We start from the raw sequence: 16,871 nt of genomic DNA, 5'->3' as shown, positions 1-16,871 counted from the left end.
TCTAACCATTCAAACTTCAGTTTTAACATCTTCTTCACATCCCTCTGCCTTCTCCGTGGAGACCAGAATATGTCCAGCGAAGCACGGTATTGCTGTGTCACTTTGCTTGGTTGATGCTAGTGCTGCTTCTTCGTCAAGGCTGATCAGAGTTACAGAGACTGAATCAGAGCCTAAGCCTTTAGGCTGGGTGTCCCCTAACACGTGGGATAGCCGCTTTACTGGGAAAAGTACAAGCACAAAACCAAGCACTGTTTCAGATACGTGGACCCCTACGAATACTGATCTAATTGTATGCAAAGGTGAAGATAAGGGTGCTGAAATCACAGAGCAAGATAAAGGTAAAGATAGAAACCTTCAAGATACCAGTAGAGGTGAGCCAGCACCCATTGTTGGTGCAGAAGGGGAATATATTGATATCCTTCAAGCCACTATGCTTTTTGGTAGAGCTCAGTCAGTTAAAGAAGAAAAACAAAAATCAGAGGCACAAATCCAACCACACGCACAAATTCAGGGACAAATGCAGAGATATCCACAGAGACTTGCACAAATCCAGCCACAGGATTCACACAGTCAAACACAAGGGCAGACAGCAACACGGATGCCACCTCCCACACAGTGGCAAGCACAAGTGCAGTTACCTGCAAAACCTCAAACGCAAAGTCATCTTAGACCCAACGCGTCTGCAGAAAAAGGACCCCCATCCACTTTCAGTCATTCCCAACCGCACCACCCTCACTCTGACTTCACTGATCCCTCTGAGTGTGTCCGGACTGTGCATTTCTCAGAGAAACCCTGTACTCCATGCATGAGAAGAAAACAGGGCGGGAAGGTTTCCAGGGCTCAGGAACTGAGGTGTCGATACAGGGACTCCTACCAGGCTGCGCTGCAAAATCCCGTCACCTTTGGAAAGGAGAAAGAGAAGGGAACTGCATTAGCTGTGGTGGAGGAGGATGGTGATTTTTCACTGTGTAATAACAGACAGGGGCCACTTGAGACTGAAACAAGGGATCTGTGTTTTAATGTTCAAAGAATGTATTGTGACTCTGGGATGCAAAACCACCGTGCTGAAGCTGTTTGTAAGGAGTCGGGAGACTATGACACAACTCCGTATTGGAAACCAGGAGATACAAACATCACCCCCTGTATGGATTACAGGGGAATAAATGCTTGTCAATTTGGTGAGCTACCAGAGCAGACATATGATAGGACCACAGTGCCATTTAGGGAACCACTGGATGTAAAATCTGCCTATGGCAGCACACATAATGTGAATGGAACAAATTCAACAGTAGAAACACAGATGACCAACGCTAAAGCTCAGTCGAGCTCACATGATACTGCACAGTCACGTGTCTCCACCAAACACCACGGATTACCATTTAGTTCTAGTGAAATTTCTGGGAAGCACGTGACCCTCAAACCCTGCGAACAGCTGCCAAACAGAACAAGTTCTGCGGGGAGCCCTTTCACAGCATCACAAAACAGACAAGTATGCACATCGGATAAAAGGTGTTCATCCCTCTCCACTGCTGTGGTGGACACCTCAGAGAAGTGTGAACTGGTTATCGTCGATGGTAAAAATGTCAGGAGAGAAAATACCAACTCCTGTGCAGAGATTCCCCAGCTGCATGTGGTTAAATGTAAAAACAGCACCGCCTTCAGATTAGTTTCACCAAAGATCAACAGGAGGAAGATGGCTGTTCCAGGTACACACTTAAGTCATTCTTCCCTGTAGTTGTTTTTGCAGTCGTTTTTGCTGTTGTTAGGTTCATTTTATTTTATTTTCAAACTTTCTTCAGATGGTGATCAGCCTGGCAGCGCTTCCATAACTAGTAGAAACAGCCAGCAAACACAGAAACCATCACAGACAGATACACCTCTAGTGGCAGGGACACAGAAGACCTCCCGGCCTCCCTCTGCTCGTCCTAGACCTGACCACTTACCTCTAGGATCTCCAGACCCCGGAGCCCACCCCCTCTATCTGGGAGTAGCATCTCTCACAGGTAAACAATAAATAAAATAAAACGCTACCCATTAAAATCCATGTGCACTGATTGAAGAATCATCTTGGGACATTGTTGCCCTTTCTCACAAATACCACTGTAAGAAATACTCCATTGGGTTTATGCAAGTATGCTTTCTGAGTATAGCGTGCAGTAGGCGGAACACCAGAAGTCCACTAGCTAGCTGTGGCTTTACTAGACTGTTGGGTGCAGTTACACATCAGACTGCTTGATGACCTGACTGCACCTCTGTTGGATAAAATCTAGAAAGGTTCAGGGCTGCAGTGTAAAAGCATCAATATAAAAATCTCATTGCACGAAAGGGTAACTCTGCTATCTAATATATGACATTATTTCAGTGTGAGAGTCTGATTTTATTTATTTATGAAAATAAATATTTTATTATCTTTGCTCTCATAGAGAACCTTTACTTTGCAACATTTGCAGTGTAATTCACTTATAAAGTGTTGTGTTTAACTTGGAGGCATCTAACAGTGTGGTTTCAGAATTCAACCAAGTGAATTCTACAGGAAGATGTGAATGACCCTGATCGGGTCTAGTTTGTTTGTCTTTGGTTGCTGCAATGTGTTGTTGGACTCCTCATGTAAATGTGAAGCAGGCGAAGCACACTGACCTGTAGTTAGAGGTAATCATGCAATGATGAAATCTTAAATATGAATACTGCTGCATAACCTATTACTCCTAATAGAAGACTTCACTACTATGCATTGTACCTAGAAACGTTGAACCATCTGTTTGCTTCTCTTTTTTGATTATTATTATTCTAGACTTTCGTCCTCGTCCTCACCATGTGCTGCTATCAGTTAGTATGTCCTTACTATTTTGTCAGCTGCAGTATTATTTTGCAAAGTTTTTCTCACTTTCAAACTTTTGAAAATATATCAGCTCGTTTGTGAAAACCCTCCTGCGTACGCAACATATTTTATTTTTATTTTTCTCCTCACCTCTCCTTTCTCTTACCCCTCCAGGCGGCAGAGACAGGACAGGCAGGGCAGTAGTTGAACTGTATGGTGACCACCCGGGATGGCGAACAGCTGTAACAAGCCAGGAGATCTTCCAGATGCTGCTGTACTTCCACTCTATTACCAGGTAAGAAATGAATAAATCATTCAACCAAAAGCTTAAAATAGACCCACTCTACATTCACAGACCTGCTGGAAAGCAGGAGTTTTCTCATTTATGTGGTTGTCTCCGTTTAATTTGTAGAATTTCTGTGTGCTAGTTGGCATGTTTGTTTTTGTAGGACAGAAATCAGAGACAGTGGGATGACACTAGTGTTCGATGCGAGGAAAACTAATCCTCAGCCGCACCTCTATAAGGCTTTGATGACTCTTCAGGTATGAAGCCAACAAACTTTCCTTATTACAGTTTGCTACAGCTGATCACAGGTAATTGATGTTTTATGTGTTAATCTCTGGCTGAGTGCTGCTGTTTGCAGATCATAAATACTGGGTGAAAGATCAAGTCCTAAAATGCATCAGCACCCTGCTTATTTGCAAGAGAGCAAGAGATGACATTAGTTTTCAGTATACATGTGTTGATTTATTTGTCATGATTAGCTCAGTGGAGTGTTAAACCGTTGCAGGAACAGCGCCCCCAAGCAGTGAGCAGTTTGGTTCTGCTGGTGGACAAAGAGAATAACTTCAGACCAGAAAGGTGTCCAGGGATACAGGTCAGCTTTTTCACTCTTTACATCCATTTTTAACAGAAAGCCCTTGTAAAGCAGCTCAGCACAAACTCTAACCCAGCTCACTGAACATCTGTGTGTGTGTGTGTGTGTGTGTGTGTGTGTGTGTGTGTGTGTGTGTGTGTGTGTGTGTGTGTGTGTGTGTATTACATCCCATATATGTATATATTATGCATTATTTCTAAGAGTGCAAAAGCATGTGTGTCTAGACATGCAAATATCTTACATCTTGAGAATCTTTGCATTTACAATCCTGTTCCCCACAAGACCATTTTTAAATTTTGTGAATGAAATCTAATCTCGGATATGTGTTTGCATCTAGCAAACAATATTTTCTTAAGTAAAAGAGTAAAATATGTCATATTGCATGACTATCAGCTGTTGAAGGAAGAACAGATCTTTAATCAAAGATAATGATCATAGTTTTCTTTATCAAATGTTTTGTATTCAGGGGTGTATAAGATGAACTAATTATAAAACTAAATAGATCAAAATGATCTGCTGTTGATCTTGTAAGGACAATCACCTAAATCAAATACCAGCAAACACACGAGAGGTCCAAAGTTCCAGTTTTGTCCGTGCGCTAATTAGTTAAAATTAAAGCAACAAATGTAGAATTTAAAGGATTTAATAAACCAGATTACATACAAATCTACAGTGTGTCTGCTAAAGGTGATAAGTGAACAATCTCCTGTGGTTAAATACTGAGCAATGACTTTAATATGTTCCTGGTAATTTGACAGACTGATATAGTGACATCAGTGAAATCTTTGCTGAAGCTGGCGGAGGCGAGTCAGCTGAGTTCACACCTGGATGGGACACTGTCTCATGGTAACGTTGACTGGAAGGAGCTACATCAGGTGAGGCCGTCACATTATGATATTAACTGTTTCCATTTGTCCCTGCCTGTCTGCCTCTTCACTGCTTATCCACATCTTTTATTCTGTAGAAACTCTTCCCATTTGTCTACGATCTGCATGTGGCCTCCAGCCTGCTCCTGAGAGCCATCAGCAAGCTCGAGGAGCCCCGGAGGACAGATACTGTACAGGTACTCGAACACTCACCTTTGACTGATTTTTCATTTTGTTATTTGGACGTTGGAAATTGAGGTTACCTTCTCTTCTGTAACTACGTCTTTGTTTGGTTTTTATGTAACAGGGTGTGCAGCAGTGCATGATAGACCAGAGGACTCTGATGAGGGATGTTCTGGAGGACAGCCGATTGGTCAGCCTGCAGAGAGAGGGTGGAGCTATCCTGGCTAGGCTAAGGAAGGAGAGGGACCTCAAATACCCCCACTGCGAGGACTTTAGGTAACCACAAATCATCCTCATGCTATGATTGCAAGTGTAGAAAATCCCAGCTGTTGTCCTACAGTCTGATTCCAGTTTTGCTGTGAAACAAGTGTCAGTATCTTTTATAACTGGCAATTAAACATTGTTAGAATAACAGAGTGTCATCTTAACATCACATTTGCCGTTGTTTATTGAATATGAAACAACAAGTACAGGAAAGAGCATGAGGCTAGACACACTGATTCATTTATAAGTAAGCCAAGTGTTTTCATACACTTTGAGTAGGTACTGGCCTTTATCTTATCAGGTAAGTTACATTAAAGTGTGGTCTCATCTTCATTGGCGGTGCTGGAGTACATGGAAATGTTTAAAATGACATTCACTACTTTTATCAACTTCTTTCTGAAGCCTTTGATGTTACGTTTTCCTCAATACAGTGATGCAGTGGACTCTGTGACAGGTCTGTACAACCACGTTGAGGAGCAGGCTCACGTCCTCGTGCAGCGGTCCAACGTGTCGCTGGAGCACCTGGAGTACCTGCTTCAACTCAGAGAGATGGAGGGGCACTTCACACAGGTACGTTAACTGATGTTCTGTTTACTAAGGTTAAAGGTTTCTTATTTGAAAAGGTATTTTTAGACTAAAGTTGGTGTAGGTCCTGCGATCCTGATGTCACAAAAGGCCACTGATTCAGCAAGGAATTAGGTGGCTGTGATGAAGTGTAGAATTTCAGGATTTTTGTGTGTAAATAAATGAAAAGTATAATTTAGCTGTAATTGATCATATAGAATATAGTGTTAAAAAGAAAAAATGAGGGCTTGTGCAAGATTTCCTCTAGTTTGTGGCTTTTAATATCACTGCATTACATATTTAAATCAGGCACTGATGGTAAATTTTCCTCGCATCGAACACTATATATATACATATATATATATATAACAGGTCATATACAAACAGTTTATATTTTATTCCTGCTCTCTTTTTGTTATAATGTGAATGACAAAAATAAAAAATATTGGACACTAAAACGCTTTAATTAACTCAGTTTAGTTACACCTGAATATGCATATGCACACACTGGAGTCTGCACATATTCAGTTTTCTTATATGCTACATTACCAAATACATAATTTCTGTGTCTCCACCCCTCTGTAGATTCAGCAGTGGTTTAATGAGGAGGGAGAGCACCATCTGCTGGAAGCAGAGTCAGTGGAGGACTCTGGAGACAGAATGGAGCAGATCCTCAACAGCTTCACTGGTTTCCTAATTGAAGCTAATGTCAGTCTAAGATTTTATTTGTGATTGCCGCTCTCCCTGCATTTGTGTTTGTTTGTGCAGCTCTCTGAGTCTCTCTTTCTGTCCCCCTGCAGGACCGACGGCACCACGCCATGTCTTTGGTGTCAGAGGCCGAGCAGCTTCAGCAGAGAGGGATCTCCTACCCAGAGACTGAGGCGTTCAGGGATTTTGTCTGTACTTTCAAGTCAGGCCTGGAGGACTTCCTGTGCCGAGCAGAGGCATGCGGCAGAGAGCTGCAGATCATGGTCAACGTGTGCGATTTTTGTGAGCAGGTTTGTATTTCAGACTTGTCGCAGTTTCAGGTATTCAGTTTGCAGTTAGCGCTCTCATACTACATGTTTTGCCTGTTTGGGAACCCCAAACTTTGCATTTTGTAACATCTGACTTTCTTGGTTAGAACTACTTAAAAAAAAAAAGTAGTAAGAAGTCTTTTTTGTTTACTTTAATTTAAATAAACATTTCTTTTATAAACAGGCAACAGCACTGGCCAGTGAATGCATTGATTACCTGGACCAGTGTCAGTCCAGAATCCATGCAGTGCAGGACCTTGAAAGTGCCTCACAGGTTAAACAAAGAGACACTCTGCTCCAAAACCAAGACTCTAGTCCAAACATTGCATCCCTTTGTCAGTTTGACATCCATACAGAGCAAGGCTCACATCCAGCCACCACCGGTGTTTCCCCTTCATGCACTGACAGCTCCATCCTCCAGGCTTTCCATGACAGGTTCCAACAGTTCAGCCCGGAGAAATTCCAGGAGGTAAAGGCACAGGCCAGCTTCCTGCAGGGCTCCCGGGGGATGCGTGTCTGGAACTTTGCCTGGCTGAGATGTCAGGAAGCCTGGCAGCAGCTTCAGGAGAGGATGCAGAATGTGGATGAGGTTTATCACCAACAACCAGATTCTAGCAGCTGGTGTGAAGGTCATTTTGTTGACGTGGTGAGCACTAATGTTCAGACAACTTCTCCCGGCGGCCATAATTTGGTGGTACAATCAACCCCTGGGCCTCGGCATCCGCAGTGGGAAAGCATCATTTCAGGAGCGGTGGATTTAGGAAAGAGAAGACTGATCCTGGGCAACAACTGCACTAATTCAACAGCTGTAGCCTGCTGTAACATTATCGTTAAACCTGAGGATTACAGTGAGGCTGGAATTTACCAGGGGTCAAAGGTCGCTCCACAATCTCCTCATAGGTAATATAATTTCTTTGGTTGTCTATCCATCCCTCTTATTAAAAATTTAACTCCCTTTGATTTCCAAAGCAAGTCTCACACTCTCCCGTTAGATAATATTTGTAATATTTGGGAGGATTTCTTTGTGTAATAATAATTATAATCCAATTATAATAATTGTAGATGCCTTGTGCATTACGTCATGGTATACAAAATTCAAACAAAAAATACAAAATACAAACAGTGTTTTGGATCTCCACTGGCATAAAAAATAAAGATTTAGGGATCTGACTAAACATTTAAGATGATTAAGAACCTTAAAGGCAGTTTTGAGCCATCGTTTTCTGTAGCATGGCCATGCTACAGAAGTAGTAACAGTGTGTCTGTGTCATTTTTATACAGGTCAGAAAGGAGAACAGAAAGAGAGGCGAGGAGGAGACAAATAAGCAGAGCAAGGAGCGAGAGAGACACTGCCGCTCTGTCTCAGTCCCACACTGTCGGCTGCCAATGGTTTCCATGGGGACGGGGTCTTGGGGTGAGGTCAGCGAGTCAGGACTCATGTACCACAGGAGTGGCAAAAGCAGGATCATCTACTCCTCCAGAGCAGCGAGTTCGAACCCCATCATCTTGTTCCCACCACGGTCAGCCGTCTTGTCGAATCCTCCAAGAAGCTCAGAAGTTTCAGATCTCCCGCCATGGGAGCTTCTGCTCAGAAGACTCCTGCATGAGCGACCACGGGACTGTGGGGGGTAAAGGGACTGCATGCTGCAAACACTCCAGCCTGCCCATTGGGAGAAATGAGGGGAACTTTGGTTTAGAGAGTCCACACGGGAGTGCCAGCCGCGCCCTGTAAGTCTTCTGTGTGTGGGTAAAATCATTATGACTTATAGAGAATAAGTAATATTTAATTTGACTCATCTTGTGTGGCTCACGTGAGTCTTTCATGCACTCTTTTCTGTCTCTAAGCTGGCAATAAGGAGCTACAGGTACTGTCTGTTCACTTTCCCTCTCTTTTTTCCATCTTTGCATCATGGATGGATGGAACGGGCTTACTGAGCACAGACCCTCAGTGCTGCTATTACCTCACTGGAAATGTGGGATATCTTAAATACTGTGCCGAGAAACTTTGTTTGCAATAAATGTACATTTAACCCAATGCAGAAGAAGTTGGGGAAAAAATGTAGGTTTGGGATTAAATATTTATCTGTGCCCAGCAGGTTGTTTCCATAATTCATGAATGCTGGCTTTTTTCTTTTCTTTGTATATATGTGGCGAAAGCAAAATAATAATGTATCTATCTGAAATGGGAAAGATAGCTGAAGATAAGCGTAACAAAGAGAATATACAGTACTGTGAAAAAGTCTTGGACCACCTCTCATTTCATTATATTTTGCTTCAAAGAAGTTTGTTGTATTTTGTGTGGTTTTGATCAAAGGTTCTCCTTAAAAATGTGGGCTAACTGGACAAGTCGGGAACAAAAGAAGAAGTGGTAGGCCTTGAAGGTATCCTTACAGATGGACAGTATCTGAAAGTCATGTCCTTAAGAAATGGGGGGAAAAAAATGACACAGGAGCTGAGAGTTGCATCTGGCCCTTCAGTTGATCCATCTATTTTTCTCTGAGGCCTCATAAGAAAAAGGTGTCAGTGGTTAGGATGGCTGTTAAGATGCCATTTGTAATTAAGAGAAACAGGGAGGAAAGGCTGAGGTATGAAACATTTTTTAGGTTGACAGTGATCCCAAACCTACTGCCAATGCAGTAAAAGCATAACTAACACACTGGTACACAATCATTCATTATGATAACTCAACATTATTGAAGCAGTGTGAGGTCATCTCGACAGAGAACTAAACAAAAGTCAGCCAACATCCAAAAAAGAAAACACTTTCAACCTTTCAACCTCAGAACTGTACACACAGATTTTGCCTTATATACTGTATTCCCATATATGTTTGCACGTTTCAATAAACCACTGCACCTATACCTATATTTGTAGGAAAATATAAAAAAAATAAGGGCTGGCCAAAGACTTTTACACAGTAATGTAGTTATCAGGAGTTGTCTGTCCTTTTTTACCTAAGCATTTTAGCATTGGTTTAGAATATTTTGTATGATAATATCCTCTTGTCACCAGGAGGCTGCAGCGTGTCATGGAGGAGTTGGTGTTCACAGAGAGGGAGTACGTCCGCTCCCTAGGCTACATCCTCACCCACTACCTCCCCCTAATGGACAGACTAGACATCCCCCAGGACCTCAGGGGCAAGCGAGGGGTCATCTTTGGCAACCTAGAGAAGCTTTATGATTTCCACAGCCACTATTTCCTGCCAGAGCTGGAGGCCTGTCCAAGGGAGCCTGCAATGATGGCCCGCTGCTTTCTCAGACACGTTAGTAACAACTCTGTGACTGCGTTATGCTTTTTCATACAATATTTATTGTACATAATGTTTTTACTTCTTCTCAGAAAACATTTTCACTTTACATTAAACTGTATTTTTCCACAGAGTGAGAGTTTTGGTCTATATGCTTTGTACAGCAAGAACAAACCTCAATCAGATGCCCTGATCCTGCACCATCGCCATGACATCTTCAAGGTTAATTTACATCTTCCTGTCAATGAAAAACTTTTAAAGCAGTTTTCTAACTTAATGATCTAAAGGAGATTTACTGGGAGGCTCGGGGGTAGCAGTATGTTTAATAATGCACTCTTCCAAGGTATATAAGAACAGCTCCCACCATTGTCCAACAGCTACAGTAGGAGTGTTCGTGCCATGCTTTTACTTTTTAGACTTACACTCTACCTTTTTTGTTCCTTCACAGAAGAAGCAACAGGAGCTGGGAGACATGATGGACCTTTCATCCTACCTTCTGCGCCCTATCCAGAGAATTAGCAAGTACAGCCTTCTGCTACAGGACATGTTAGCTTTGGCTGGCTCATACAGGTCAAAAGATATAATGCAGGATGCACTGTGCACTTCTAATATATGCACACAAAGCGTGTCCGGCCCAGCTGTGTATGTGCCTGACCTGACAAGCAGTGAGAGAGAGCGGGAGAGGGCCGAGATCCAGGCTGCCGCAGATCTGATTCGATTTCAGATGCGTCATGGCAACGATTTACTCACCATGGATGCCATTCAGGATTGTGATGTAAGATTTTAAAACGGTAGGCCGGATTAACTTAAATCACAGTTGTTGCATGACAGTGACAGTTGGTTTCCCTTTTTTCTGTCAGGTGAATCTGAAAGAACAAGGCCAGCTGATTCGCCAGGACGAGTTCACGGTTTTCTTCAGGAAGAAGAAATGTGTCCGCCGCGTCTTCCTCTTTGAAGATCTGATTCTCTTCAGTAAGACCAAGAAGACAGACATCGGAAACGACGTGTACATCTACAAGCAGTCATTCAAGGTCTGCACATATCCTTGCCCATCAAAGGGTTGTCGGAAGCTGAACAGTCAACCCATTTTGAACCTTAAAACACAATTTACAAGGAATTACACGTCAATGCTGCTTGAATCCTCAAGGATGAGAAATTTCTACATCTCTTTCTATTTTCTCCTTCAGACAAATGACATTGGGATGACTCATAACTCTGCTATGAGCGCTCTGTGCTTTGAGATCTGGTTCCGGAGGAGAAAAAGTGAGGACACTTACACTCTGAGAGCCTCAAGCGTGGAGGTGAAGAAAGCCTGGACCACAGACCTGGAGAGGATACTCTGGGATCAGGCTGCTCACAGCAGAGGTTGTGACAACATACTGTCTTTATTAAGCATTTGACCCAGTGCATGAGTTTAACAGGTTTAAAAACATATTGTGAATCTACGTTTTGTTCCAGAAATGCGCATGCAGGAGAGGGTATTCATGGGAATGGACCGCAAGCCATTCATGGATATTCAACCCAGTGATGCTGCGATTTGTGACCGAGCTGTCAGCTGTGTTGTTACCGGCAGAAGTAAGGAGCTGCACATACAACATACAACATACAACTGAATTCCACTTCATCTATCAGATATAACATAACAATTCAGAGTTCTCTTGCAGTCTTGGTGTTATTTCCACCCTTTGTACCATAGTTGTAGTTTTTTTTCAGTTATTTAAAAGTTTAACATTTAATTCATCCATTTAACCCCCCAAAAGGCTTGAGGTTGACATTAGGTTGTAATTATTATTGTGTCATGGCTCTGGGGATGGTTAGGAATGAATTGAGTTGAAAATCACTATAATCCATTGCAAAAAAAACCCAAAACCCATCATTCCTTGGTGTAACACCACCAAAGTGTAACATTCCAATTGGAATCTTTACACTAGTAAAGATCTCATGGATACATGAAATCTGATCAATGGCTGTATTCTGAAACATATTGGAAGGTTTTTTTTAAGTTAAATGTGACAATAAAGGCACTTTACGTGGGTTGGGGTAAGTGAACAGTCTCATGTCATGTCATTGAATAAAATAAGTGTTTGATCCCCAAGCAAAGCCTTAGCACTTGGTGGAGAAACCTTTGCTGGCAACCACAGCAGTAAGATGGTAGTTGGTCACCAGGTTTGGACACATATCGGGATTTTGGCCCACTCCTCTTTACAGAAACTCTTAATCCTTTATCTTTCTTGGCTGTCGCTTGGCTGTCAACAGATTTTGTATATGACTGAGGTCTGGAGACTGGCTAGGCCACTCCACGACCTTAACATGCTTCTTTAGCCTGACAGTATGGGTATGGTATGAGGTGTGTCAAAGATTTTACACCCATTGAATCATTTAGATGTTCACCAGCAAACATAAGATGGGCTTGTACTGCCCAACTACCTTCAGATCCTCCATTGTAGTTTGGACTAATCCACCACCTTTCTCATTATCATTCTCACCTAATGAAGCAAGATCCTGCATGGAGCTGCAGACTGAGGGCAACTGATTGCCATTTGTATTTCTTCCATTTCCAAATAATCGCACCAGCAGTTGTCATCTTCTCACCAAGATTCTTGTTGATTGTCTTGTAGTCCATTCCAGCTAGAAGTTCTGCAATCTTGTCCCTGATGTCCTTTGCCAGCTCTTTGGTCTCGCCCATGGTGGTGGAGAGGAGAGCTTTATACACATAACAATTTGAGATCAGGAGTATCTGTAATTAACTGATAAATACACTGATTGTAATCTGTGGGAACCAGAAATCTGGCTGGTTTGTAGCAGATCAAATGATTATTTCCTCCACTGTACATGTATCACTTACAAAGCTATTATAATTGCAGAAGCGCTCAAATACTCTCAAAAACAACTTTTTTTGTATTTTTATAAAAATCTTTAATCAATTGTTTTTAATCAATTGCATATCATTTCATTCTTCTTGTTCTATCACATCACAGATAATTTTGTGGGATGGGGGGGCTGTGCATCATTTGTGTCTTTGTTGTACTAAACAAATTTTTATAGCACTGATTTTATTGATTGTCCTGACATTTGGTAAAGCCCACTAATCCAGCTACGGAGAGAATACTTTTTTCATGTACATGTACTTCAACAGTCCTCATTGCTCACTAATCAAGCCCATTATTGTCTCATTAATATCTATGTATGTCGTCAGTCCCTGTGGCGTGTTGTTCACACAGGGGTTTAGACTATCCCCGACCTCACTCCATTGGCTCTGGCAGCACCACCTCCACCACCCTCAGCCAATCGTCTTCCTCATCCGGCCGTGGCTCGCTGCCCCCTGCTGGACATCCTGGGAACCTGTCACAGGGCGTGGATGCCAATCCAGCTGTCTGCTCCTCCCCTGACGCTGTGACTGACAATGAACTCAACAATCATCACCTCCACCTTAACTGTGAACAGTGCGATGATCGCCATCCACTGAGTGAGTTTATTTTAAGGTTTTTGTTCCCTATAGACAAACGTGTTTGTTTGCTGCTGACTTTTTAACTTACTAGTACTCAAACAGTAAATGACTAAATGATAAATCAAAACTAATCATATCAAAATCTAATCACGTAAAACCACCGGAGGGTTTAGGTTTATTTTTTAATTTGGCCCCATCTAGTGGCACAGCAGTGTGAAAAACTGCGGTGCTATCTTTACCAGGTTTCTATTTGTTTCTTGAACATCACTATGAAATGTGAACTTATATCAGTTTGATGTCAAAAAACCTGTTTTCTTTCCTTGTAGTGGACAGCACAGAGTCTTCTGAGGAGTGCACGAATCTCTTGAGCAACTCGGAGCACAGCTGTCTGTCTGCCATCAGTGGCGAAATAGTGGACGACGACTCCTGTGTATCCCAGAATTCACAGACCTGTCGGACACCCAGCCTGAGGCGAAGCAGCTCACCGACAGCTACCAGAAAGAAGCCAGGTGTAGCTCCCAAACCTCCACGTCGCGCTAATTCTCAAGTGCAGGTGAAGGTGTAACAAAGCAACCTGGTAAATTAGTAAATGAGCTGGTCTCAGCGTTTCTCAGGTTGTTTTTGTGGCTCAGTTCATTAGCAGGTCTGACGCAGCAGTTTTCCAACATGAGGATTCAGTGTCATTAAGAACTTAAGTTATGCAGTTATGTTTTGACATTTTTTTACATGCTAATATATTTGAGTGGTTTCTTGTTTTGCAGGGTGATGCACTTATAATTGGAAAATCAACAGAAGTTTAATATTGAATCCCCAGCAGAAGAAAGGCAGGTTAAAATCTACATTTATGTCATTTTTTGTGTGTTTTTATATTAAAAAAGGATACTATTCATGTGCATGTGGTAGTGCATACACGCAGGGGGGACAGCATTTAAAATTCCTTAAAAAATTAAGAAACCAAGCCCTAGCTTGAAAGACATACACCATAAAACTTTCTGTTGTTAAACCTTTAGATTTGAATAACAGCAGCTAACCTTATGTTGGTCATTTTATAGTCTTTGAAGCCTAAGGACACTTCTTAAAGAAATAGTGACAGATGTGTTTATATCAGTGGCACATCATTCAAAATAATATGTGCTCTTAATATTTTTACAGATTGGACTTCAACTCAGGCTGGTCAGTCCTGCTCCGGTCACCCAGCAGATGGATGAACTATCAGAATGAAAAATATTATGTACAACCAGACTTTGCCATTTTAGAGGCGTTTGGGGTTTGTTTTTGTATGTGTCATACCTCAGTCACTCAAATGTGGTAAATTTGATCATATGAAGAAGATACTGCTGCTAAGCTGATGTCACACATTCACCATGAAGTGTGAAATATAGAGCCGTCAGTGGGAGTTTTTCAATAAGCAAAATCAGATATATGATATGAGATGTGTCTTAGTCTTTTTGCCCATCAGAGTCATCCTAATGCCCCCCAACGCAGGTTTTACCTTTATAAAGAACCAGGTATCTGCTGTTACAGCTGTGGTGGATTAAAATCATAGCAAAAATATGCAGTTGAATAGGAAATATTATACCTGCTGCCTCACATTAGGTCACCAAAATTTCCAGAAAAACATTCTCCTGTCGTGAAAAATTACTATTATATATTTTAAAGTGTGATTTGTTTTTTCTGCTGATATCTGGAGGTGGTGCTCTTATAAAACAGCCCCTTGGGGTGACCAGACATCAAGGAGCCATTCTATGACAGTACAAAAGTGTAGTTTGTGTTTTAGGGGATACATTTTAAAATATGATTTGTATGATCTTCTGTCCTGTACAGCTTCTACAATTGTTGATTAACAGGGATCATAAAGAAAAAGGTTTTATTTACGGCTGTCTTGAAAGTTAGCAGCTCATGTGAGGCAAACACCAGAGCAGCATGTATAAACCACTCCAATCTAGAGTATTTAATGCTTATTTTTCTCTGGTCAAAGTCAAAGCATTGCTTAGGAATTAAATCGCAAATGTGTATTTTTGTCAGCTTAACCACATTGTTCTGCCAATACACTCGCACAGAGCCCAGTACTCCTTGGAAACTCAGGCTTAACGTGAATGGGGTAAACTGAGAAATGTGGATACTGTATGGATTGAAATATAAAAGTAATTTAATTAATCTACAGTAAATAACATGCGTAAATACATTTCTGTTTCTTCTGTACTGTAACCTTTTGGGGGTCCTTTTACTGCCGCTGTATTTTTAAACTGATGCTTTTTACCTGTATGCCTCTTAGTAATCCTACACCCACCGATGTATCTTTGGGGACAAACTAGTCGCTCCTGTGTTTTCATATCTTGATTTGAATGACTGTGCGTGCAGGAAAGCAAGAAAAGCTACTTCATAATAAGCAGTGAATAGAATAAGGCCTTAATCTTACAGGCAGAAACCACTTACCGTCTAGGGTCCACTAAGCATTACATCTGCTCCATGTACCAAGTTTCTCTTTATGAAAACGACCATTAAAACACATTTTTCACATTTTTGAATGTGTTTTCATGAGTGTGGTGTACCTGTCAGTCATGTCTGGCACATAAGACACCAGGTAGGTCCCATCATGGTTGTCACAGATATTTGCTTCTTGGGCTTCCCGTCTGGGTCCTTCAGGAGAAAACAAAAACTGTTACCTAAATATCAACACTTTGGTTACATTATTGTGCGGTCCACGTTCATGCGCTCACAGTGATCTGCACTGCCAGCAGTCCCTCACCTGCATCTTTGGCATCAATGTTGAACTTCACTGGCAGAGAGCTGGGCACTCCAGTGGTTTTAAGGCCGGATCCACTTGCACGCACCTTGCTGGCATCATGGGTGGGCAGCACCTTCACCTTGGAAGCGTGGACAAAAGGGAAGAGAAGAACAACACGCTCACAAATGAAAGGAGCCTCATTTACAGAACCCAGTAAAGCACACAAAGACTTTTCCATTTTTAAAGCTGGCCAGAGTGCAACACTGTAACATGTAACACCTAGAAGGTTCAGATGGTTGCAGTACTTTGCTCATTTGGATCAAAAGTTTGGGGGAAAATCTTTCATTAAATCAAGTGATTGTAATGCTCTTGCTTCCGTTGTGTAGTTAACCAGCTTTTCCTTACCTGTGGTAGTCGCGTAGAATGACGTCACTGACACTGGTTTAATATGAAAACAAACTTTGTCAAACAAAAAAAACAAAACAAAAAAAGAACATTTTAGGTTGTCTAAGTGACTTATATGTTACGTTTAACCAGAGTAGCGAAAGTCCGCGGTGATCTGAAAATGATGTGCCGGGAGTTGTGCCGTTCTCGGCGGCTTCAGTGGCCCTCGAGCTCCCGGCTAGCTATCGAGCTGGTGGGTAACAGACGTCTCCGAAAACGTCGAAGCCCTTTTGCAAATATGCGATATGTTGATAAACCGAGCAGATATTTGATGTTTACACAGCTACTTTCTCGCCTGAAAATATGTTAAAAGTTTATTTTGTGACCCAGAAAGATTAATAAGAGTAATTTTAAAACTTAGTAGCGGCCGCCATTGTTGGAAACTGGAGTTTGGCTGGGCCGCGCTATGAACTCT

At 41.9% G+C, this 16,871-nt stretch overlaps 1 protein-coding gene and 1 long non-coding RNA gene across 2 annotated transcripts; one reads left to right on the top strand and one right to left on the bottom strand.

The window, feature by feature from the left end:
• The first annotated feature begins 259 nt into the window (after positions 1–259).
• Positions 260–14,426, top strand: LOC116318975. Its single transcript, XM_039603933.1, has 22 exons — positions 260–1,706; positions 1,800–2,003; positions 2,993–3,113; positions 3,268–3,361; positions 3,610–3,696; positions 4,455–4,571; positions 4,661–4,759; positions 4,870–5,021; positions 5,441–5,579; positions 6,159–6,281; positions 6,374–6,571; positions 6,774–7,489; positions 7,871–8,317; positions 9,602–9,851; positions 9,969–10,058; positions 10,285–10,611; positions 10,697–10,867; positions 11,024–11,201; positions 11,295–11,411; positions 13,033–13,302; positions 13,611–13,837; positions 14,046–14,426. The coding sequence occupies exons 1-22, from the start codon at positions 431–433 to the stop codon at positions 14,082–14,084; spliced, it is 5,442 nt and encodes a 1,813-aa protein (XP_039459867.1). The 5' UTR covers positions 260–430; the 3' UTR covers positions 14,085–14,426.
• LOC120435070 lies at positions 13,750–16,570 on the bottom strand. Its single transcript, XR_005609502.1, has 4 exons — positions 16,418–16,570; positions 16,034–16,151; positions 15,837–15,924; positions 13,750–13,858 (listed from the first exon to the last, which is right to left on the bottom strand). It is a non-coding gene; the product is annotated as an uncharacterized LOC120435070 (long non-coding RNA).
• Between the last annotated feature and the right edge of the window lie 301 nt (positions 16,571–16,871).

Source organism: Oreochromis aureus, linkage group 20 (assembly GCF_013358895.1).
Source record: "Oreochromis aureus strain Israel breed Guangdong linkage group 20, ZZ_aureus, whole genome shotgun sequence".
Classification (NCBI taxonomy): domain Eukaryota; kingdom Metazoa; phylum Chordata; class Actinopteri; order Cichliformes; family Cichlidae; genus Oreochromis; species Oreochromis aureus.
This window is presented reverse-complemented; position numbering and strand designations above follow the sequence as displayed.